This window comes from Anastrepha ludens, chromosome 4 (assembly GCF_028408465.1).
Source record: "Anastrepha ludens isolate Willacy chromosome 4, idAnaLude1.1, whole genome shotgun sequence".
NCBI lineage: Eukaryota > Metazoa > Arthropoda > Insecta > Diptera > Tephritidae > Anastrepha > Anastrepha ludens.
The window spans coordinates 116,050,142-116,075,521 of NC_071500.1; the positions used below are offsets into that span (position 1 = coordinate 116,050,142).

General features: G+C 37.3%; 5 protein-coding genes across 9 annotated transcripts in view; 3 read left to right on the forward strand and 2 right to left on the reverse strand.

Annotated features, from left to right (window-relative positions):
* The window catches only part of LOC128860751 (uncharacterized), a 58,727-nt gene that overhangs the window by 8,760 nt on the left and 24,587 nt on the right, over positions 1-25,380 (forward strand). For all 5 annotated transcript variants that reach the window (XM_054098472.1, XM_054098473.1, XM_054098470.1 and 2 more), the window contains 2 exons: positions 13,370-13,543; positions 17,400-20,519. In XM_054098472.1, the coding sequence (XP_053954447.1) occupies positions 17,979-20,519 (2,541 nt within the window). In that variant the 5' untranslated portion in view covers positions 13,370-13,543; positions 17,400-17,978. Of the gene's footprint in view, positions 1-13,369; positions 13,544-17,399; positions 20,520-25,380 lie in introns of those variants that run through there.
* Positions 61-7,931, reverse strand: LOC128861971 (histidine-rich glycoprotein-like). Its single transcript, XM_054100346.1, has 4 exons — positions 7,572-7,931; positions 7,302-7,512; positions 511-809; positions 61-442 (listed from the first exon to the last, which is right to left on the reverse strand). Exons 1-4 carry the CDS (start codon positions 7,870-7,872, stop codon positions 288-290), a joined length of 966 nt encoding a protein of 321 aa, XP_053956321.1. The 5' UTR covers positions 7,873-7,931; the 3' UTR covers positions 61-287.
* LOC128860757 (cuticle protein 8-like) lies at positions 9,939-10,796 on the forward strand. Its single transcript, XM_054098481.1, has 2 exons — positions 9,939-10,376; positions 10,436-10,796. Exons 1-2 carry the CDS (start codon positions 10,076-10,078, stop codon positions 10,648-10,650), a joined length of 516 nt encoding a protein of 171 aa, XP_053954456.1. The 5' UTR covers positions 9,939-10,075; the 3' UTR covers positions 10,651-10,796.
* On the reverse strand, positions 21,549-22,488 carry LOC128860756 (adult-specific cuticular protein ACP-20-like). The gene is made up of 2 exons (XM_054098480.1): positions 21,933-22,488; positions 21,549-21,860 (listed from the first exon to the last, which is right to left on the reverse strand). Exons 1-2 carry the CDS (start codon positions 22,240-22,242, stop codon positions 21,652-21,654), a joined length of 519 nt encoding a protein of 172 aa, XP_053954455.1. The 5' UTR covers positions 22,243-22,488; the 3' UTR covers positions 21,549-21,651.
* Positions 22,903-24,019, forward strand: LOC128860759 (adult-specific cuticular protein ACP-20-like). Its single transcript, XM_054098484.1, has 2 exons — positions 22,903-23,550; positions 23,623-24,019. The coding sequence occupies exons 1-2, from the start codon at positions 23,241-23,243 to the stop codon at positions 23,775-23,777; spliced, it is 465 nt and encodes a 154-aa protein (XP_053954459.1). The 5' UTR covers positions 22,903-23,240; the 3' UTR covers positions 23,778-24,019.

The following is a 25,380-nucleotide window of genomic DNA, read 5'->3' on the forward strand; positions in this document are numbered from 1 at the left end:
CCAATTCACTCAGCCGGTGCGCTTTTTTGGCCGTAAAACTAAAAATGCTACACATTTATGGTTATTTTGCTTGCAGCCCAAGCCGCTTTTATTTTATCATAGCTGTCGAAACAGTTTGGCCTTTTCTAACCGTCTAAATGTATTTTATATACCAACAAACTAAATTAGCATAAGCAGTAAATGAAAAAATAAACTTAATCGATATACATTTTTATGTTGTACGAATGTGAGATTCTCATAACCGAAACAGCGGATTTCAAGTCAAGTCAAGAAAAGATTTACTTCATTTAATCGCCGCCAGAGTGATCGTAACCGTGATGATGCACCTGAGGATGGTGGGCATGACCGATCCTTTTTACGACGGCATTAAATCCTTTGTGACCATCTGACGTGTACTCCACGACGCGTGTGGTACCATCGGCCTCCGCTAGTGTGTAACCGCCTATTGGTAAAAAACAAAAATATATTCAGCATGAAGTAATATTTACCAAGGCTGACGTTATCCCTCACCCTTTACGTGGTCACCGTCGCGATGCTCCCATTGACTTTTGTGATCACCGGTGTGTGAGTCCTTTACACCGTAATCGAATTCGTATTTGGGGTAGTCATGAGGTTCATGGTGTTCGTGGTCGTCGCTATCAGCTCCACCAGAGCTGCCATATCCGTGAGCGTCATTATGTTGCACCAATGAAACGTAGCTGGAGGCATGTTCATGCGGAATGTATCCTGCTAAAGCAACTCCAAACAAAGCAAAAGCGGCTATAGTTACACAGGAAAATAATTGCATCCTTGAATTATAAACTTTATTTTAATTTATCTAAAAATCGTTTGAAACAAATTGCTTTGTTTACTTTTCTGGCTGGCCAAATCGTACTGATGCCAAATAACCCTCCGTGCTACCTATTTATACCAACCGTTGAGTTCATACTACTTTGGAGTTCTGCCTGTAGTTAGTTAGACACAAATCAGTCAATAAATCTGTGCATTTGTTGTTGCCAAATGTTTTTTTTTATATTTTCGTGGTGTGATCAAAGGTCTTTAGTAAAAAGTTGGTTAAGCAAAAGAGAATAAAGTTAATGATTTTGCGCGAACGTCAGGTAACATACACAATTTGTAAAATTCTTAGTTATTAGTTTATGAACCAATTCGCTAATAAAGCAAACAAATTAAGAAACGAAAGCAACAATAAAATTGGCGTTAACACTGTAACTGCATGCATTGTTGACTAATAGAATGGCTCAAGGTTGCTTTGCACATTCTGGAGGCGGTGTAAATGCATCCAAACAACCCCAAAAGACCCTGAATACATCAACAACCGACCAACCGACGTCGGCTTTAGTATTTGTGCATATTTGCTCAGTAGTTATTTGACTTTTATAAGTAGTGGTGATGCAAGGAAAAGTCTAGCGTGTGTATGTCTGCACATATGAGGATGATGTGTCGGTCCGTGAGCTTGAACTAAAAGTAAGGCTTTTACAAAGATATTTTATGTAGCCATTTCTTCAAAGTATGATAAGGTAAGCACATTATGGACTAGACATTGTAAATGCGATTTTGAAAATTGAGGGAAGGAAAATTGCTTTAACGTCAATCTAAAGGAAGAAACAAAAGTCGCTATTATACTCATACATATACAAATGTACATACATTGTGGAACTTTCTTTCCAAGAGAAAAATGGAACGTATCCAACCGTGTGAATAAAGCCAGAGCAAGTTGTTATAAATTAAGCAAAATTTACACGAATTAGAAAAATTTAGATATAAACAACCAAACCAGTGGGCGGTGATTAATAAATTGACGAATTTTTAGAATGCACTATTCGGCCGAATTGTCGTCAACAGTTTACCATCTTTTCAGAAGTTCTGGTAAACATTGATTCTTTTGAGGTATTTATAGTGAAAAAATCAAACGACTTTTTCGCAGAGGCATTCATAGTTTGCTTATCAGACATCAAACCGTAATATTTCAAATCCAACAGCAATAAATAATAAATAAGAAGCTTTTCTATTAACGCTGGCTCTTACACAGTTAAGTGAAGGGGATCGAAACAATTCTCATAAAAGCGATTTATAATCGGAAGTTGGTACTCCAATTATGACAACATAAAGTTACACACCTTAAGTTATAGCGGAGAATTACTAATTACACCGGCCTGCACGATTTCTGGGTCTGGCCCTGAATGTCGAATTTTGGTTTCTTTCTAATGATAGGAAAATAATTTGCTTAAGGAATTTTTCGAATTTTTAAGCAAAATTACTGATTTTTTTATATTGAATTTTATTATAAATTACAATTAATTCGAGAATATTGATCGATAATACAATAGAAATGTAAACTAATAAAAAACCAATTCAGAAGAGAATATGTGTATTCTTATGTTTGTATAAATATTTTGGTGTTTTTCGAGGCCTAGCAGCAGAAAGATTATTTATCGACCTGTGTTATATACCTACAAGTATGTATACATATGTACGTATGTACTTATATGTTACGAGTACATATGCGTATGGGCAATGGTTTTAATCGAGGGAGCTCTCAGATGCTTTCTAATGCAGTAGTGAAACAATAATTTACTACTAACACAAAGTGTTTTTCTCCTTTGAAGGCATCTTATTTTACCTCGAAATTTCGCCTGGGATCGATCAGTGAAACTTTGGAAGATTTTCATTGGCTTTGCTCTACGTTCCCTTCGTTTTCATCGCCACATACCCTCATCCTGTTCTATCATAGCCTGTCTATCAATTTAAAATGTGTGGACGTTCTATTTTTTCATTATCTTTCGTCTTTGACTTATTCAAAGATGTTGTCTTTCTATTATTCAAGATGTTGTGGATTGTCCTTCCCTTTTGGAGCGAATACCCTATCTAGCGCGCTTCGAAATTTAAAATTTTTGCATATTGGCTTTATAAGAACTCTGCATGTAAGAATTCAGTAGAAGGTTAAGGTGAAATCGTTAAATATCGAATTTTTATTTACATATATGTTAAATATATGATTTTTAAATGGCTACATTTTCTTCTCACTCATTAAGATTGCTATTATATTTTTTGCAAAACATGTGTACTAGTCTGTAAGACAATTTATTTTTGTTGGCTAATTTTTACTTCAACAAATAAAACTTAAAAATTTTACCTCTATAATATATTAAAAAATTGATGTATTAGTGAAATCAGAAACTTGAGTAAGTTGGAGTTCTTTTATATATTTGATCTGTTGGTAAGGCAATACCATTTCATTGACCAACTTTGTCCGCCCACATTAATGTCATTAATCAATCACAACAGTTTTGTTCTCTTTGTTTTTTCTTTTTTTGACGTGATAATGTCTTATAATTCAATTTAGCCGGCTGCACGCACGAAAAAATGTGTCTTTACCTTGCTCATTTGCCGTTACCTTGCTTATTGTCGTTACCTTGCTCTTTTGTCGTTACCTTACTCATTGCCGTTACCTTGAATGAACTGCAAGCGAAAGCGCGGAACGAACGACAAAGCAAACGAAAGGCAACGTTCGACATCTTGCTCTCTCCTATTTAAGTGAGCGTAAATATGTATGTATATTCGCAAATGTACATATATAAATTCACGTATAAGTATTTGCATATGCCTTCTTATTGATTATTATTAATTTGATTTACTTGAAGAATTTAAAGTAAAACCAAGTTTGTTAATAATACCTGTTGGTTTAATGTTATTATTATTAATTTTTTTATTATATATGAAGGAAAAAAAATATGGTAATATTTACCATATACCTTATAAGATATGTTGTATACTAATATATGTATATAAACATGCATATACATATACAATTTCGCGCAATTTTCAAAAAGAACAAATCTGTATGTAAAGATGCATACAAGTCATATGGGCATATCAAATATACGAATCGATTCCGTACGCAAGCAAATGTAAGCTAATGTGCTTGAACTGCAAGCGAGAGCGCGGAACGAACGACAAAGAGCACAATCGACTCCCGCGTTCGGCAACGTTCGACATCTGGCTCTGTCCTACTTGAGTGAGCATATATATGTACAGTGAGTCACAGTCAAAGTGAGCCACCAATTCCTTGAAGATATTTGTTTAAACAACTTTTGTAAATACTTTCAAACACCCATTATTTTTTGTCAACTTTATCAAGTGAGCATGCTTGTGTAATTTAACTGTATTTTTTCTGTTTGTTTGCTGCCGAAGTAAGAGTAATAATGAAGAACAAAAACAAACGCACAAACTAACGTCACACTCAAAGTGAGCCACCTAACATTGTTTCTTTTAAAATAACGGTATATGTATTTTTGGATATTAATTTTCGCTTGCATCTTATTCTTAGTGTTTTAGTTGTTTATTATCAAGCGGGTTATAAAGATGGGTCGTCAAACAAGTGTTGAAATTAGACAGTTAGTAATTGATCTTTTTAAAAAAGGAAAATACCAAAGAAAAATTGCGGAATATGTGAATAAAAGTCGAGGAACTGTCCAGCACATCATACATCGCTTTACTAGAGGAGGAAGAGTAGGAAACAAGCAGAAAGAAAGCAAAAAAATGCGTTTTCAGAAAGGGACGAGGCATTTATTTTGCGGGAAGTGAAGAAAAATCCTCATCTTAGTGCTCCAAAATTGACGAAGATGGTTGAGGAATAGCTAAATATCCACGTTAATCCCGAAACTGTAAGAAGAGTTCTCAGAAAGCATGGTTATAATGGTCGTACGGCCAGAAACAAGCAGCAAAATCGAAAAAAGGTTGGAGTTTGCGCTGAAATATGTCTACAAGGATATGAGTTTCTAGCAAAAGGTTCATAACGGTATAATGCAACGTAGAGGCTATAATAATATTTTTGTAGGTTCTCTTTACAGACGAAAGTAAATTTAACTTATTTGGCTATGACGGTAAGAAGATGGTATGGCGACAAAAAAACACTGAGTTTCAGCCGAAAAACCTAGGCCCCAGTATGAAGCACGGCGGTGGCTCCGTCATGGTTTGGGGCTGCATGGCAGGTGGTGGAACTGGAAATCTTCAACACATTCCACGCATAATGGATAAATACGTTTATATAGACGTTTTGAAGCAAAATCTTAAGCCAAGTGCCGAAAAACTAGGGATCGAAGGCGACTTCTATTTTTACCAGGACAATGATCCTAAGCACAAGTCGTTTGTTGCACGGGAATATCTATTATATAACTGCCCCCACGTATTGGAAGTACCACCGCAGTCTCCAGATATAAATATAATTGAAAACTTATGGTTCCGTCTTGACCAAAACCAGCGGGAACATAGCATTTCTTCAAAACAAAGTCTTTTAGATGCCTTACAAGACGAGTGGCGTGCAATTCCTTCCACATATACCTGTAAGTTATTAGAATCAATGCCCCGACGTCTAAAAGCTATTATTTCCGCCAAAGGTGGCCCAAAAAAGTATTAATTTGTTATTTAAGTTTAGTTCAGTTAAGGTGGCTCACTTTCACTGTGAGATAGATTTGTGAATTATTTTAGTTTTTGTTCATTTTTTTATAATAAACAAAGAAAGTTCTTCATGTAAGCGATGAATTATTGAAGCTAATATTGATAAATTTTTCGTCATTTTCCACGTTTGTGTAAATGTAACTTGACCTATTCCATTGCAATTCCATTTACCTCCTCCTCTATATCCATACAAAATATCTATCAAACAAATAAAATTAAAAATTTGTTTTGAAAATTCCAACCATTCCATCAATATTTTCTTATGACGTTGTCACGTTAAACTATCGTCAGTAAACCGACTTTACAGACAACCTCTTTTTTTTTAATTTTTTGAAAAAAATTGCCTTTCCTTAACTCACTGCATTTTCAATTCCTTTGTCTAACTCACCGGCGATGACTGATATTTGTTGTGAATAAAAGCCTTATTGATTTCTACTTTGTCTATGAAGTGTTGAATGGATTTTGTGCAAAAGAGGTTTCTATGCTGACACTTACGTACTGCGATAAACGACAACAAACCAAACTGAGAAGGCTGATGAAACGGTCATAGGGCAATGCCTAAGCACTTAACAAATAAATCAATGAAAAGAAAGCATAGCTCAGTTAACTAAACGGTTTTCATGCTTCGATTTACTTTTTGAGTTCTGTAATGAACTTTTATTGATAAGAGGACTAAAGTGTATGAGTATTTAGGGCTATGTATTCTTATATTAGTCCGTATAATGAAACGTTATTTAGTACGAACGTTTCCGTTTACTGTTACTACCAGTTTCATTTAGAGTTTATGTTGAAGTTTATATTAACTTTTCCGTTAAGAACTCTGTGTAGCGCTAAGTAAGGGTAAACTCTTTGCATCTACTTCTGTAGGGTATAGACCTCAAGAAAAAGTGATTAGTAAAAACTAATGCTTTTCGAAAATCAAAAATACAAAAAACAAAACAACGTTTAAAAAAAAAAACAGCAAATGCAAATTAAAGGAACAAACAAAAGAAAGGTTTGAATTCTACTGATTCTTGAACACCAAAATCATCTACCGACTAGATTGAGGCACGACTTTTGCCAATTGAAGACATTTTTAATTATGGGCCAATTAACTTACAAGATTCTCATCTAGCGATTACTGAAATAATTATTTTAAAATATGGAATGAATGTGGAGAGAATGTGCAAGATCACCAGCAATAAATAATTATCAAAAATCAACGCGATCTTTGAGCCATTGAAAATTGCACTTTACTATACAAAAATTCACAAACTGCGTATTCAAAATTTTTCTAGAAATACTGATTAAAACGGTTGAAATTTGTATGGAAACTTGGTGGATTTTTTTTTTAGCTCGCATGAAGTTTAAAACTTCGTTTTATGTGGGTTTTATGTTAAAATGAATTATATTTTCATAAAAAAATGATCAAGGTTAAATAAAACGCAAATAAATGATTTCAAATTGTTCAATAGTTCCTGTGATATAGTTCTGAAACGCACTTCCAAAGGCCTCTATTTCTCAGAATGCCGAATATGTTATCATTATTCATACCTAAAACTCCATAATATCATACTTGTATCGAAAGGGTTACAGCCAAATACCATCTCACAATTGTTTAGTAGCAATACAAACGATTTTTTTAAACATCTAATACATTTATTATGTTGTTTTTAATTCGTAACTGTAATAATCCGCATAGAAAAATATAGGCACAAACGAAAGTAATATTGCTGCGCACATAAATATTTTCAACACTCATAAAATTGTCCACTTAATCCAGTATCTAAATTCAGTTTTGTTTTTGCCGAAATATATCAATGACTCCGTTATCAATTCTAATAGTTGTTCAGTAATTCAGTTAATGGTGTTGCTTGATTTCCACATAACTGCTGCCGTGCCCAAGAGGATAATGTCCATGACCACCATAGCCGTAGACTTCCTTATGTGTATTGTACACTTGGGGATGGTACGCATGTCCGATCTTCTTTACGACGGCATTGAAACCATTGTGATCATCAGCTGTGTATTCCACAACGCGTGTAGTGCCGTCAGCCTCGGCCAGAGTATAACCACCTAATAAGAAATGGAGCATCAATTAAGACGTTTGATATGCAAACAAGGTTTTAACTCACCCTTCACATGATCACCATCACGATGCTCCCATTGGCTCTTGTGATCGCCAGTGTGTGAGTCCTTAACACCATAGTCGAATGAATATTTCGGGTAGTGATGTGGTTCCTCCACATAATGATCCTCTCCGTGGCCACCGTAGGCCACGTAGTTTACTGGACCCAAGTAACCGCCGTGATGAGGCACAACGTCATGCTGCACCACGGAAGCATAGCTCGAGGCGTGGCCATGAGGAATATATCCTGCTTTCGCGGTACTGAAAAGCGCAACAGCGACCACCACGAGACACGAAAGGAGTTGCATTATTGTTATGGCAAGAAATTTTTAATTGAACCTGAGTTAACTGCGAGTTATATCGTTGTGAATATATACCGAACTGATACCAATTCAATTTTCCATTGAACTATTTATACCAAATTAAACGCGTTCGGACTCACCTTCTGTTAACATTTCAAGCTTGCGATTTTAATTTAAAGAACGCAATAATATTCAATAGCAGCAGATATGTTTATATGTGTGTAAGAAACGCGAGAGTTTGACTGTGAGTAAGCTGGTGTGAACAATGTGTGACCCAATGGAACGTTGTTTTATCATACAGCAACAAATTCAATAAACTGTAGCCAGGCATTAATACGAATTGCTGCAAGTGTACTACAAAGCCACCTTTCACGTTACGCCTCACCACATTTAACACGTTTGCAACTAGTCTTTTTCACTATATTTCAAATAAACAAGTAATCAAAGTAATAATACATTTTGTCTTAGCACCTTTGCTGATCGATGATTGCTTGCTTAGTCGCAAGGTCGTTGCTTGAATTTCCAACCGCAAGGGGCTGGCCAAGCGGAAGGCAAAAACTATGCCTAAATATGTATATACATGCACGGAAACCCTCTTTGCTTGGCCCAATGCATATCAGCACCAATGTTCCGCTCATTTTCCGCTGTTTTGGACGTAATTTCGTTACGCTTCACATCGTTGTTTAGTTGCTTTGCTCCTTTGCTTCTTTGCTGCGATGGCCAAAGCACTGGTATATTCTTAGTTTTTAACGCTGATCGCTTAAACGTTTTAACGCCGATCGCTTAACAAAAACTAAACCAAAAACAACAATTCATATTTGCTACTTTTTTTAATTAACTTAATGAAACATTCTTAAATTTTATCAAACAGTTGCATTGTTTTAATTTAGTGAAATTCCAGTGGTTACTTACCAACCAAACGATGTGAGAGTGTGAAAATGGCCTTGCGACGCCCAATCAACTGCCAGAGCAGTCAACCAACTAACGAAGTGTTAAGCCGAAATATATGTACCTTATTTCTTTCATATGTTTGTGTTCCTACATACCAACATTCTCTTTATTTATTAAACGTTTTTATTAATTAAAAACGCCGAAAAATAGCGGCAAATTTTAATTTTACACAAAACTCTATTGTTCACAATATTACCAATCACTTATTGCTAGTATTAACAATAGAACTCCCTCCTATGTAGCAATACACCGAATTCTCATGTGCATAGATACGAGGGCGGGTCAATAAGTCCGTGACTTTTTGTATTTCTGACCTCTTTACTGAAAAAGAAATACTGCTTCTGTCAACAGGCATCTGTCAGTTGACCCCTGTCAAAATTTGAACGTGCTGCGTCAGTTAGTTTGTGTTTTACAGCTACCTTTATCAGACTACCCAGTAATTCACAGTCGACCACAAACGCAATCATGTAACAACTTCACAGGAAGGTTTGGCGTTGTTTAATCGCAATATGGAGGAGTTTTTGCGCCCTTTTGTAACCGTGGACGAAACATGGATCCATCACCACACACCAGAGGCCAAACAACAGTCGAAACAGTGGGTTTCTAAGGGTGAATCGGCTTAATAAGCATACGAAATTCAGTTTTTTCCATTTTCTCCTCAAATTACTAGGTAGTCTGATAAAGGTAGCTGTAAAACACAAACTAACTGACGCAGCACGTTCAAATTTTGACAGGAGGCAACTGACAGATGCCTGTTGACAGGAGCAGTATTTTTTTTCAGTAAAGAGGTCAGAAATACAAAAAGTCACTGACTTATTGATCCACCCTCGTATCTATCGTCGTATGGAAAAACAGCAGAAAGCAGTTTTGAGATGTATTCAGTTTTGACTAATTTTATTTAAACTTATACTGAAAAAACTTCTTAGTTAAGTATTAGCTAATAATGTTATTAATGGGTTGAAATTATAATTAATAAAAGAATGTATATGACATATAAGAGAGTTTACACCACTAAATTTTTACTAATCTAATTTCTCATTTAACTCTACTTATGCTTATTTTTCATACAAGCGCAAATATATTCTTTGGTCGGCCACACACTGTGAGTGCGCCAACGCCTTGTGCGCTCTTCGCACACAGTCCGCAGATAGTATAAAAACTTACACCAAAGTTCCAGTAGGCATCAGTTCAGTGCGGTTGCTCAAAAAGCCAACCACTAATAACACAAATTAAAAACAAGTACATTCTTAATTAGAAAATGCAACTCCTTTCGTGTCTCGTGGTAGTCGCTGTTGCGCTTTTCAGTACCGCGAAAGCAGGATATATTCCTCATGGCCACGCCTCGAGCTATGCTTCCGTGGTGCAGCATGACGTTGTGCCTCATCACGGCGGTTACTTGGGTCCAGTAAACTACGTGGCCTACGGTGGCCACGGAGAGGATCATTATGTGGAGGAACCACATCACTACCCGAAATATTCATTCGACTATGGTGTTAAGGACTCACACACTGGCGATCACAAGAGCCAATGGGAGCATCGTGATGGTGATCATGTGAAGGGTGAGTTAAAACCTTGTTTGCGTCTCAAACGTCTTAATTGATGCTCCATTTCTTATTAGGTGGTTATACTCTGGCCGAGGCTGACGGCACTACACGCGTTGTGGAATACACAGCTGATGATCACAATGGCTTCAATGCCGTCGTAAAGAAGATCGGACATGCGTACCATCCCCAAGTGTACAATACACATAAGGAAGCCTACGGCTACGGTGGTCATGGACATTATCCCCTTGGGCATGGCAGCAGTTATGTGGAAATCAAGCAACACCATTAAAAACATTGGAGATCAGACAGCTTTGGAAATCATAGACAGGATATTGCAGACATTGGTGGACCTTTTCCATGGACATTGATTCGACAAACAAAACTTTTGCCAATTAGTAAATAAGAAGTGATATTTTGAAAATGATAATAATAATATTAGTCTAACACATTTGGGTGTAATAGTGTTAAAAATTCATAGATAAATATTTAAACACACCAATCGATTTTATGCAAATTTGTGAGGGAATTACGACAGGAGAAGAATTTTACATATTTTACCACCGATAAACCTATTAAACTTCGACGTTTTCTGCAGATTTTTTATATCTTAATGGATTTATGTACATCCATACTAAGACGATAGGGGGAAAAACACCAAGGAAAACTAAATCTTTAAGGAGAAAATATCGAGGACTTTAATTTTCGTATATTTTCAGTTAAGATTTCAGAAATTGAGTTAAAGAACAACACAAGAAATACACCTGGTAAAGAAAAAGGACAAAATTATTAAATGCATAGCCCCCAATTGGCGAGCAATAATTCAATCATTGGTAGACCGCATGACAGTTGCTAAAGAAAGAAAGGCGTTGGTCCGGTTAATGTTGTGCAGCCTTGGCTTGCTGCTTCGTTGACCGTCAAAGGAAGGCATGAAGTGAAAACCAACGGAAGAACACTAACAATACACCAGAAAGTGAATTTAAGTGAGCATTCAAAGTCAGAACTGTTTGCTGAAGGAGAATGTAGCTGCTTTCGGCGGAAAGTAAGGAGAACTAAAAAGATGCTTTGGCTTTTCTACGCACCCAACTTAGCGTTGGTGTAATTGAGGTTAAGGTTCTTTTTGGCGCGACCTTCTTGTCGTGTTCAACTGCTTGACTAACAAATGGTAATATGAGGCGGTGTGCCACGTAATGTGATTGTTTGTGTTTATGATATAAATGCGTATGTATACGAATATGTGTGTGTGTGCATTTCTATTTTTATATATGTAAGTATATGAACCCTCTATGTGCACAAGTATTTTTGGGTGAAAATAATAGTAAATACTATATGTACTTGGGCCTTTATTTGTTTTGGTTTATGTTAAGAATTTGTAAATACCATTAACTCTCTCAAAGTCCGTGTCCATTTTAAGGTTTGGCATGGACAACAACTGCTTATTTTTCTTTCATTGACGTTGCTCTTTTAACAGGGTTTTCCGTTATTGTTGTTTCATTTGTTAGAAACCTAAATTTGGCCTTTCTCTTGCTTTGCTGGATATTCACTTTAATATTTACTGAAAGATTACTAAAGCCGAGTCGCCTGGACTAGTATTATCAAATGTAGGGACTATGGGCTAGAGTGATATTATTGTAAGTGTTTAGAGAAGACGCGGCGCAAATAAGTATTTCGAAGGTGAACGTAGTAGCAACAGGTAGATTTTAATGAATCTGATCTGTATCTGTATAAGTATAAGTGCATATAAAGCGGGTGTAAATAAGGGACTTGAAAACTATAGCTGAGACCTCAATTCACTTCTTGTTTGAAAAAGGTGCCACTTAGGTTTATTGGAAGTTCGCAATTCGACCTCGTGACCTTTTGTGCCCTTAGAAAAAGTACAATACTTTCTTTTCTTATAGTTCAATCTCTCTTTGCGAATATATGTTTATTTATTGACTTATTTAATTAGTAGAAATAATGTTATGATTAACCCTTACTGCATAAATCAATGAAGCGTTGATAAAAATTGTGCAAATAGCTTTATTTCATTATCAATAAGAAATATTAAAAGAAAAGTAATGAAACAGTTTTATATTAAGGTTTTTTTTTACGGAACCATATATAAAAACTAGTTGTAGAGTATAGAAAGCAGTAGAAAAGCTGAAAAAATATATTAGTATCCGTCGAAAAAGACTCGACTCCATGAAAATATTTTTTATTTTGTCAAAAAGTACTTACGTATTACTCTGTAATCGTTTTTTGAAAGTGATTCACTCGCATTTCAATTCAATTCAATTTTTCACCCACTTGCACAAAAGTGAGGTTATTTCGAAATGTCATAAAATCATAGACAATTTTTTTTGCGTTTCATTATTTCATTGCTAGCTTCAATTATTTAATTATTCTTTATTCAGAAATGAAATTGAATCAGAACTACAGGACCATATATGGGCTCATATGCGATAAAGGGTTAAATCAGTATTTTGCATTGCGAATAGGCTCTAAGGCGTAAGACCATCGACTATAAGTTATTTAATTAGTATAACTCATTCAAAAAAGTTGTTATATATGTAGCTCGTACTGGCAAGTGGTTGAAATTGTTTTCACTAGGCTCAGAACCGCTGCTGGATGGTGGAGGTTGAATTGAATTGCGTAGAAGTGTTTCTGTATAAATGATTGCTCCTCTACTCCGCTGGTCAAATACTTGCGTAAGAGTATATGTTTTTTACGTAGCGTACACGATTTAACGATAATGTTATTGTAAAAGCTTTCATTAAACTTTTCAATCAACAATCAATCAGGAAGTGTTCAAAGAATTAACAGAAGTAATATAAGCTAAGAAATTTTGATGGACAGAATGGGTAGCTGCACATTTTATTCGCATCATTTCGCAAAGTGATATTGACATTTTAATTACATTTCATTCAGTTTAATTTTTATAATATGTAGAAATATGTAGACTTTAATTGACTCATTCGATAGCGGAATGCTTTTACTAATAAACTGTTTTATCACTGTTTTTTTCATTGCAGGTAAATTTCTATACGCACCAACACACCTATACACTCCTCTTCCGAAAGCGCCGTTTTACTTTCTGCCAAGTTGTATATGTATTTGTGTGTTGAGTTCCATTTGATATGTTCGTTCGCCTGAACGCCCGATAAATTAAAAGAAAAATCGAGACTTTCTATCTGTTATGCAGTTATGTAAGTATCTTCACGCAATCCAATCACACGCTAGTGTGCCTAAAAGTATGCCCTGTCAGCTAATCACTAGAACTCTGCGCGGAATTATTTCTCAAAATACCGCAAAATTTTTTTACAGAAAGGAAAATTTTTTGAGTATAAATTAAGTTAATTCTATAATAAACATTTCAATTAAAAACTTCAAGACGATCGGTTAAGATTTCTTTGAACTATGAGTCCTTCCGAATTGTCCGGCTGAAATATATGTTCTACGTAGAAAAATGCATTTAACATGTTTGATACGGCATAGATTGGCTAATGAGAGGTTGCGCGAAAACATAGAAAAACAACAATTTCCAGCAAATTAAAAAAAATGTGCACACCAGACAATAATGCTGCTTCTCGGGCTGTACTTACTTATACATACGTGAAACAAATAACCTCTGATACTTAGGAATAAGTTAGAGTTCAGGTTTCTGTTAGTCTTTCTAAAACTGAGTATAGGCATTTCCAGCTTATTTGATCCTCAAAACAATTATCCTGCATCATAGATGTGACCACATGTTCTTTTAGTAGAATGGCTTAGAAAACCAATTAAACTAACAGAGAACTTTTCCGTTTTTCTTCAATCGTTGTTATTATTATTATTATTTTTTTTTTTTTTTTTTGAAATCTCATCACTACATTTTCATCCTAAAGTCCTTTGTTTTGCACCATTTGCACTCATATTGCCATTAAGCCTTTCACTTTGTTTTCCCCTTTTCAATTTTCAGTGATTCAATTATGCATTAAACTTTACGGCCTTTCAATCACAATCATCACATTTATAGCCCACTGCCGCAATGTGTGCTCAGTTGGCACTTTCGCTGCCTCGGTTCCCCCTGGGAAATTTACTGGTTTATCGATCAAACATTGGCCCACTACCATTTAGCCTGGTGGAAATGTATCGCGCTGTTTTACACACTTACATTGACCGCCATCCATCAATGTGTCAAAACTTACATAAATATGGCATCTGAAAATATGCAAACTATAATGCTAAAATTTTATTTGAATCAACCTCTGTCAAGTCAACCAATATTTTTCGTATCGAAGTTCCGCAAATTTCATAAGCAAGAGTTCCTGCATAATTTCCTAAATTTGTCAGATTTTAAGCCACAACAATAATTCACTTTCGCTCAACAACATTCAAACCACCGCATTTGCATTGCCTCTTTTTAAGCGCCGCGATTTATTAACCATTGTCATTCCGAAAACGTTTACCTTACAAACAAAGCATCAGCGCCGCTTCGCAGTCATTCGCCAGGAACCTGGTCTACACCGAATTGCCTGTAGGGAATTAACACCATCCAGCTTTAAATTTACTGAACGACGTTTTTAGCGACTATTGACAGTCAAGGCGTGTCACCAGTCTACAAACCCCAGCGCAATTGGACTGCTCCGAAAAGTTCAACAAAGCATTTTAGGCCTGTAAAAAGTGTGAGCTACTTATAGCAATTTCCGTTATAAATACATAGTAGTGCATACTAACTCGCATACACATACCATGCAAGTGGGAAGCGAGGGGCGCGAGACAATAATAATTAGTGTCGCCGCACTGGCCGATTTTACTTGAGCAATTGGTATTTTGCGCACGTCTTCCTTTCTCCATTTCAACTACTCCACTTCCACTCCTTATTCATTTCATTTTACTTATTTTGATGCTAAGTATAATTCTGTGCCCTGGCCGCAGGACATATCAGTTTTTATGATTATTTTGCTTCAACAATACTAACAATAAAAATTACAGCCTGTAATTTAAGGGTCGCTCGGTCGTCGAAGGGTCACGTAGGTATGTTTGTATGCATGTATGTATGTATGTGTATATCATAGTAAGTGGGTGTGCACTCAGCACTTCGCTAAGGAGTAGTCAAAAAATATACCATAAGTGAAGAGGCGCCACAATAAAACATAAATATTAATTAAATTTCAATAAAAAAAAAATAAAAATTTGATTTAATTGTTGTCCTTCCAAGAGATTATTACACAAAAAATCTTGCCTGAGTTGAATTTTTGTATGTTTGCAAAAAAGTCTAATTTCTTGCTTAAAGTTGAAAAACTTCATATATGAATAGAAGAACAAAAATTCTGTGAGTTCAGTATAGGTCCAATCATTAAGACATAAACCCCACTCTGCTTATTTACCCAAATGTACATTCAAATACAAGAAAATCTCAATTAAGTTTTCTAATTCAACCGAAGCTCAATTAAAAAACAAGTACGAGTATACTCAAATATATTTACAATTAATCATTAATGATATTTAAGCGTAGTTGAGTGTTAGTAAGCAGTCATATCAATTAGCTGCACAGGTAAGAGAAGTTTGTTTTATTTTATTTGTTTTTTGACCATGTTGGCGATGGCTGCTTGAAAGTAAGCACTATGAGGGAATGGAAGCATTATGTAGGCATGCACATGTGTGAGTGTATGCATATAAATACTTGCTGCCGCCATAGCCGAGTAGGTTGCTTGTGATTAATACTCGGTGGGTCTTGGATTTGATGCCCGATGCAGGCGTGAACCTTCCAGTAAGTTTTTCTATACTCACCTATGTTCACATAGAGCCATAAGTAGCATACCAATAATTGCAATGCGTGTCTAGATATGTGCATGTGTACATATGTATTATCACATGGCATGAAGTCATTGTTGACCATTTACCTTTTAACCTCTATGTGCGAGCTGGTTGCTAATATTTGTTTACTTTATGGCTCTCTTATTCTTCCTAAATCGGCTTTTTCACTATTTGGATATTTTATGGCCGCCAAAAGTGCCGTGACACTGGTTAAGCTAAAGTAAATAATGCGCACGCAAGCACGTCACACACACACAAGCGAAATCAAATGGCGACAAAAAAATGTGGTGAAAAAAATCAATGTTTACTATTAGGCGCCTGCCAGGGAAGTGGAGGTAATACCCACAAATGTGTCGCTTAAACTAAACGCAGTCACCAAGTCATACTTTAATTTGATAGAATTAATTTTTTGTGTGTCACTACTCAGCGAATTCTCTGCGGTGAATTTGCTTATTTTTATTCGTGTAGAAATTTTAGTATACCTTTTTTGCAGCAAGAAATGTCTGTTTGATATTAAATGCTAGGGATGACCGCTATTAGAAAAATCCGTTTCCATCATTTGGTGTTTCATGACCGTGTTTCGGACCCGTGCACCACCGAATAGGAGTCACGCTCCAACCATTCGACTACGGCGGCGGCCTTTACTTTGTAGATATGTATGTACATAACGTATACAAAACTAACAAAATGGTCGGTGCGTGAACTACTGTAAATGAGTGTGCATATGAATAATCCAAAAATACTACGTTTCTCAAATGACACCTGCAGATTGTGTCTCGAGGGGGCCAGAGCAGTGCTGTCTACTAGCAGTCAGAAAGTGTGAAAATTTATGGAACTGGATACATTGTATACATAGACTAGTACTGTACAATGCAGTGCGTAGGCTCGAATCTTCATGCATGACCTCCCCTCGGCAGGCAATGGCAAGCCTCCGAGTGTATTTCTGCCACCAAAAGGCTTCTCATAAAAACTCTTTTGCAGTTCGGAACAACACCAAGACGCACACCACAAATAGGAGGAGGAGCCCGGCCAAACACCTAAAAAGGGTGTAAGCGCCAATTACAAATTTTGTTTATTGTACTACGATAAAAATATGATCAATTTTCACAAAAATCTTGTATTTATTTTTAGGATTAATTTTCTTACATTTACACATTCACACAAACTTACGTACATAAGATAGCTACTTGGCATATTTTTAGGCTCAAACCTCTAAATCATAAAAATCATAATCTCAATTGTTTCTTATTTCTATGTTTACAGTTATGGGAAAACACAGCAAATTCTTTTTATTTCGAAATGGATGTATCGACTTAAAAGTTAACGGAAATATTGAAAAGAATTTAACAAAAGTTTTTAGAAGAAGACAAAATTCAACTTGAATTGATCGTGATTGCAAAAATAAAACAAAACTATAAAAAATTCCCGAAGCAATTTAGTATAAATTATTATCTTTCAGCTTAACAAACTGGAATAGAAAAACTTAGAAGTAAACACCGATCAAATAACTGCAATAAAAACTTAAATATATCAAAAAAAAAAACAAAATCAAATCAAAAGATTTTAGGGGAAACTTAAAGCGCTTCTTTACAATTTGATTAGATTACGTTATGTAAGTTAAAAAAATATATGTTTAGAAAACCAAACTTTTTAATAATAAATAAAATCAAAAAGTTAAAACAAATACTTAACTGGTAACAGCGACAAATAAATATCATTCCCATTGAGGATTCGAAAAGAGAGTAAATATTTAAGCCAATATTTATGCAATCGCAAACTAATCAAAAAACACAAGAAGCCACTCGATCGATAGGAGGCTCAAAGACTTAACTCGCTCCACAGATGGATAATAAGCCAACACAAAGCCGAAGTGTTAACAAAGTATTTGATAAAAATAGGAATCAACAACCACAGCCACAAAAACCACTACAGCAAGAGCAAAGAAAAACTGAACAAAAACCACGACAACTCCAATCAAAACGAAACAAATTAGTTCGTTCGACAGAAAGTTTGGGCAATACATTTTCGGCTGCATTGCAAGTGCAACAAGCCAATGCTACAACAGCAACAACGGGTGCTAGTCTAACAAAATCCTCATTCACAACTGCGAGTGCAACAACTAGCACACCTTCCACAGCGTCGGCCGCATTAAGAGATGTCTCAAACGCCGTTCAACGCCTAAAAGACGGCAGCGCCGACGTAATGGGCGGTGGTTTTGCGATACTGCCACCGACCGCAACCTCAGCAATAGCAGTCATACATTTGCAGAAACAACAGAGCAACCCAGAGAAAGCAATAGTTGCAGTTGCAACGACTACCACAACAACAACAACCAAAACAACGAAAAAAGCTTCAATAATTAAAGAGGCAAAAACACCAATTCAAATGCAGGAAAAATTGCTAGAAAACATTCAAACAGAAAACGATGACCAAAGGATTGATATAATTTCTAAAGTAAACAAAATTAAGAAAGAGAGTGAACTCTCTACAGTAAACGCACTTTCTACATCCGCAACAGGAAAAAGTAAAACTTCGAAAGAGTCACGCGGCAAATTCGCCGAAAAGTTGCGACGCTCATTTCGACGCGGTGAACACAAATCGCTTGAAATCAAGCGTCCCGAGTACAATCTGGAGGATACCACCGGAGGTATCAGCAGTGCGAACCACGCGGCGCTAGAAACTAATAGCAGTTGCAATAGCTTAATCGACAATATTGGTGGTAACCACTTCAATTTTGGGCACTTCGGTCTACGATCATTACCGCCACTGCAGCACAGTTCCCATTCGATCTTCTCTCTTACTCATTTGCCCGGCCTTAGTAGTGGTGGTGTCGGAGGCATCGGCGTTGGCAGTGGCAGTAGGAGCAGTGTACACAGTGCTGCTAGCGGCGGACACATTAATCCAGCATTACTCTTGGACAGTCCTGATGCTGGCACACCCCCCGAGTACGCATACCATCACCTAAGCAGTGTCGCAACGACGAATTCGAGTACCTCTTTGGAAAGTAACTGTGGCGAATTCGGCGAACGCACATCATCCCAGTCGAGCATCAGCTATTGGGCGTGGCAGCAATCTAATTCGTCGATGGGTGGCGAAGTGAGCACGAATAGCAATAGCTGTGCGGTAGGAGCAAGCGGTTCGGGTGGAACAATTGGATGTGGTAGTGGAAACGTCAGTGGCGATGGAGACGCGACTGAGAGCAGAAGCTTTAGTGGAAGAACGGGGAGACAACTTAATCAAAAACAAAAGCTGCAAACTCAAAGTAGCATTAAAAGCGATACGCAGCAACAACACGCAAGTCGAAGTTGTAGCATTACCAGCGAAAGCAGCTCAACAAAGCTCACACGCCTTCAAAACTTTCTCTTCAAATCAAGCAACGAAAGCACAAAAAGTTTTCATGCGCACTCCAATGAAGGATTCACAGGCTCGTCACATAATTCTTCCTCGGGCGAGTGGGAGAATTTAGGCTTCACAACGACTAGCGGAAGTGGAAGTCATGTTGCCGCCGATTTCTATGTTGGCAGTTTTCCAGAGGAATCCGACGAAGCTGATGACGCTTTTACAGCTGCACCACCATCTAATGGCAATGCGTCTTCTGCTACCTCTAGGCCAATACTGAAACGTACCGATTCCAGCGAAGCGGCTGGTTCTTATTACCAGTATACTCTAGCATCGCCGAATAATCCATTTTTACCTGAAATCATCGCGCGCACATATCACAGCGCCTACGATGAGGAGGACGAACCGCTGGACGACAACGTGACGGCAGTGAAGTACGGCAAGAGCGGGGATACCAGCGTGGTGGGAACTAGCGGAGGTGGCACACATTCTGCTGAACTACCAACGCCTGCCTACAGTCGTACAGGTTCACAAGAATCTACACACAGCGACAGCGCCATTCCAGCAGCAGTCTGGACAAGTAGCGGCCCTCCTGCTCCTCACACTTCCAGCCCTGCTGCCAGTTCGTCCTCGACGCCTGGACGACAGCGTCGTAAACTGTTCATTTTAAACTCACCAACGCGGCACCTGCTACATCAACAGCCCTCACATAAACATCCACAATATGCACAAACATCCACAGATGCGACCACTGTTTGCAAATCCACACCATGCACTTCCGCTTCCGGCAGCAGCTTTATAAAGAGTCTTAATCCCTTCCTGCCCATCTCGTGTGCCTCGCACTGTAGCAGTGACATAATCACAACGACGACAACAGCGCCGGCAACCGCAATGGGTAGCGCAACAAAACGTGCACCACTAAAGCAATCGGCCGTAACATCTCCAATCGCTGTGCCCCAGGATTTGAACGCAAAACGCGAGGAGTTCTTGCGTGCTACCATGAAGATTTGCTTGGTCGTCTCGCCGCCAACCAGTAAATTACAGGTAAAAGTCACTAAAGCGCTTGCCACGTAAGTATGGATGTAATTAAGTAAAATGCAAATGTGCGATTGCCTGCCAACTAGAAACATATTTTTCCATTTTTCGTTTTACGTTTGTATATTTTTGTTTCAAATTCGAATAAATATTAAAAATTATAAAAAATGTGGTTTTTGTTCAGTTTTCAGTATTTATTTTATTTATTTATTTATTTATTTAGTGATTCAATCCTAACTTACAATAAAACCTAAACCTCATAATTATTAGTGCTAGTCGCATTAACAGTTTTCCTGATGCCTCCTGGTTTTATTGAGGCTGTGAGGCTGGAAACTACATATCGTTAGCACGCAATAATAGGCCAAAAACGCAGGCCGTTAATGTAAAATGTCTCTCCAACCATATTTTCGAAGCAAAATGGCACAATGACCCTACCAGACTTCAATGCCCGTCGAGTGTACGCTGGCATTTTTATATGTTGCACCGAGCCAGTCGACTCATAATTTTCGATTCCCGTTTTTGTTGCCGGCTCTGTTGAAAGAATATAACTATCGAAAATACCTACATTTTAAGAATTGTAGTGTTTACTGATCCACGATTTTTGTAGTATAAGTTAATTATTTTGTTATGTTTCTTAGATAAATCGGGCTCATTTTAGCAAGTTATAATTTTTCTAACCAAATTTTTTCAAAAGATGTCCAACTTCCAACAAAGTCAACGAGCATTACGGCTCAGATATTTTTGTATTTTCTCCTAAGGCATCTTAGCATATGCTAATGGGTTTTGTATTTAGTTGTAGATTCATTTTCTTAAAACAAAACCAGAAGGTTTCAAACAAAAGCTCAAATCTTACTTTCCATCCCAGAATTGTAGTGTTGATATAAAAACATGGCATCACGCTCGCCTTCTGGGCTACGTGAATGATTCAAACTTTTGACTCATTAAAGCTAAGTTGTTGATTTACGTACATTAATACGCCGCTTACCATCAACACCCACTCCCCTATTCAAGAATAAATATCATTTTGTATATGTGCAGTTAAATAACAAATATATTTCAAAGTTCTTTGGTTCTATGATGATATCCCCTCGATTTTTTAGTTGGTATTCACCAGTTCTTCCGTTTAAATCATTTCTTTCATTTAGTGATGTTGTTTGATTTCCACATAACTATCGCCGTGATGGCCATTATCGTAGCTATATCCGCCGTGATAATTGTCCCCATGATGGTATACCGGAGGGTGTTGGGCATGACCGATTTTCTTCACAACGGCGTTGAAGCCGTTGTGATCGTCGGCAGTGTATTCCACAACGCGTGTGGTGCCATCAGCTTCATCCAGAGTATATCCGCCTAAAGAAGTATGAACATATTTACATACATATGAATTATGCTGTTATTATAGTTGAAGGAAAATTGTCTCACCCTTGACATGATCACCATCGCGTTGCTCCCATTGGCTTTTATGATCACCAGTATGTGCGTCCTTTACTCCATAATCGAATTCGTATTTGGGATAGTGATGAGGTTCATGGTGTTCGTAATGGTGATCATAGTGACCTTGACCATCTCCGGCGTATTGCAGGGAATCATCGTGACCGGCATACCCGTGAGCAGCATGGTTGTGTTGCACTAATGTGGCGTAGCTGGAAGCATGCCCATGTGGAACATATCCTGCAAATGTAACTCCGGAGAGTGCTACTGCCATGACGACGATACTTGGGAGGATCTGCATTTTAGTTTAATATAAATTATTTCCTGCTGCTTGTAGCTCTTTTGAATTCCAACGCTTAACTGATACCAGCTCTGCATCTGCAATATCTATTTATACCACAGCGATATGGAAATTCCCGATAAGTAGGTAGTATTGATTTCCCTCAATTAATTAAGTGTATCCGACACGATGAAATATCTTAATTTAAATTATTACTAGGAAAAGCAGGGTTGTGTTTTGCTGCATTTAGATCACTAACTATTTAACCTCGCTCTTGTAATATCTTTCGATAAAAGGAAATTAAATATTTTTCACATAAATAAGACCTTTTCGTCAAGTGCTCCAAATTATACTATAAAATACGTGTAAACTAATTGGCAAAGTTACGCTCATTTATACGGTCAACGAATCGAAATACCATAAAGCAAGAAACGAGAATTTTATAACAATAACAACAACAATACATATGTGAACGTAAATAATTATGCTGATCGCTTAGGTAAAATGTGAACGAAAATATGAGTAAAGTGTCTAACCAATGTGAATATCTTATACTCGTTTGTATGTATTCATGAGCAATGCGAAGCAAGAATCGAAGCAATATAAATGAATTGTTAGTGTTTGCTGCCACAAGCTGGGTTAGTCGGTGCGCCGATCTTTTATTTAGTATGGATAAGCGTCTGCACTCAGGTGGCTCCGGAATTTACAAGGCGACCTTGCGCGTAAAAACAATAAAGTTCGGCCACCGCACAAGAGGTGTTGATTCGAAGTGAGCTTTCATTTTTCTTGATCGGCAATTCGTGAACTAAAGAATTTAGCAAAAAATTGGTTGCATGCGTTTCACTCTAATTTCCTATAAACCAAAGTTAACGCATGCTTTCAGAACTTGATTGGAAAAGTCCGTCATACAAAATAGAGTATAAATAGAAACTGTAGACAGTTGATTGGTATCAGTTAAACGTTGGCATTCAATAGAGCTTGTAAGCAGCAGAGCAGGAAATAATTTATATTAAACTAAAATGCAGATCCTCCCGAGTATCGTCGTCATGGCAGTAGCACTCTCCGGAGTTACATTTGCAGGATATGTTCCACATGGGCATGCTTCCAGCTACGCCACATTAGTGCAACACAACCATGCTGCTCACGGGTATGCCGGTCACGATGATTCCCTGCAATACGCCGGAGATGGTCAAGGTCACTATGATCACCATTACGAACACCATGAACCTCATCACTATCCCAAATACGAATTCGATTATGGAGTAAAGGACGCACATACTGGTGATCATAAAAGCCAATGGGAGCAACGCGATGGTGATCATGTCAAGGGTGAGACAATTTTCCTTCAACTATAATAACAGCATAATTCATATGTATGTAAATATGTTCATACTTCTTTAGGCGGATATACTCTGGATGAAGCTGATGGCACCACACGCGTTGTGGAATACACTGCCGACGATCACAACGGCTTCAACGCCGTTGTGAAGAAAATCGGTCATGCCCAACACCCTCCGGTATACCATCATGGGGACAATTATCACGGCGGATATTAACTCCAATACATGAAAGGACTATTCTTCAGGAGTCGAATTTGATAAAGTTTTGTTTTTTCGCCAAAAAGGAATGCTTGATGTTAAATGTACACGAATTTTTATTATTTATAGAATAAGTACTATGTATTGTGCTACCGAACTAAACTAGTAAAAATCTTGCCCAATACAATGAAATTCATGGAGTCGGTGTCCATTTACTTGTTGAGACATTTTTTACTTCTGTGGCTCCTTCCATCGCGAAGGCATCAGCAGCCTGTATTCTTCCGATTCTCTCACTAGGTCGCCTCGTTCCGCTTTTGGAAATGCGCTTTAGGTTTTGTGTTTATGTTTTATAGGTATATGGTTCCCATCTCTAAATATTTAAATATCTGTATTTTCATTTTGAAATGCGATGAAATCAACAAGTTGCCTACTCTCTGTGCTAACAAAAATATAGCCTGCTATAAAAAATCTAAACAACCCCACAATCCTTTCGCTTGAAAAATACCTTAAATACAATAATTATGTTAGCTCTTGTCAACTCATTATTTTCCTGTTTTCAAAGTAAAGACACCAATTCTGCAGTTTACATTGGCGGATGCAGAGGGTGCTCGTAGCGTGTGCTTGAACGAATATGATTATAATCAAATGTCACGCATGCGACAGTCCGACATGTTCCCAGGTTCACACATTGGGGCAAGCTGTGCATATTGTGAATGTCTCGTGCATGGTTGGTCGAAATGCTAATTTTACAAGTGTGTATTAAAAATAAGTAGGTATACCCATACACACCCATAGATAAATGAGCACATAACGACCACAAAATGTTAAATTCATACAGGGAACCTCAGTGAGGCACGCGATTTCCTTAAATGTTGCACTTAGCCGGAAGTGTATGTGGTGTATTCGGATAGAACTGAGTTTCATTATTTTAATCGAAATGTCTTAAAAGTGCTCAGATGGGCTAACCAAAGCACCAAATTTTTTCAATATCATTATTTATTTACTGAAATACTTATATATATATTAATAATAGGCGCGTACACCCTTTTTGCGTGTTTGGCCGAGCTCCTCCTCCTATTCGTGGTGTGCGTCTTGATGTTGTTCCACAAATGGAGGGACCTACAGTTTTAAGCCGACTCCGAACGGCACATATTTTTATGAGGAGCTTTTTCATGGCAGAAATACACTCGGAGGTTTGCCATTGCCTGCCGAGGGGCTACCGCTATTAGAAAAATGTTTTTCTTAATTTTGGTGTTTCACCGAGATTCGAATCTACGTTCTCTCTGTGAGTCACGCACCAACCGATTCGGCTGTGGCGGCCGCCAAGTACTGAAATACTTGCAAACTTAGAAATTGCAAAATAATTGGCATGGCAACGCTTGGCTGAGAATTGCATTTATGAAAAAAACTGAAAATAAAAAACATTTACAATAATAAACACTTCAGAAGGTGTAAATGAGTATAAACCTCAAATATTCCAACTATTTTGTTTCGTTTCGAAATACTACTGCACGGCCTGTTACTCTTTGTACCGCAGAAGGATCCTTTCCAGCAAGGAAATTACCGAAACAAAAATAATTTGCAAAATTCAAATCACGAAGAATGACCCTGTGCTAAGCGT

Coding starts and splice junctions, on each gene's coding strand:
- LOC128861971 (XM_054100346.1), bottom strand. CDS start 7,872: ATGCAACTCCTTTCGTGTCTCGTGGTGGTCGCTGTTGCGCTTTTCAGT. Junction 810..7,301: donor GTGGAAATCAAGCAACACCA/TTAACTGAATTA, acceptor TTAGATAAATTA/AAATAAAGTTTATAATTCAA. Junction 443..510: donor CGACGGTGACCACGTAAAGG/GTGAGGGATAAC, acceptor TTTTACCAATAG/GCGGTTACACACTAGCGGAG.
- LOC128860757 (XM_054098481.1), top strand. CDS start 10,076: ATGCAACTCCTTTCGTGTCTCGTGGTAGTCGCTGTTGCGCTTTTCAGT. Junction 10,377..10,435: donor TGATGGTGATCATGTGAAGG/GTGAGTTAAAAC, acceptor ATTTCTTATTAG/GTGGTTATACTCTGGCCGAG.
- LOC128860756 (XM_054098480.1), bottom strand. CDS start 22,242: ATGCAGATCCTCCCAAGTATCGTCGTCATGGCAGTAGCACTCTCCGGA. Junction 21,861..21,932: donor CGATGGTGATCATGTCAAGG/GTGAGACAATTT, acceptor ATACTTCTTTAG/GCGGATATACTCTGGATGAA.
- LOC128860759 (XM_054098484.1), top strand. CDS start 23,241: ATGCAGATCCTCCCGAGTATCGTCGTCATGGCAGTAGCACTCTCCGGA. Junction 23,551..23,622: donor CGATGGTGATCATGTCAAGG/GTGAGACAATTT, acceptor ATACTTCTTTAG/GCGGATATACTCTGGATGAA.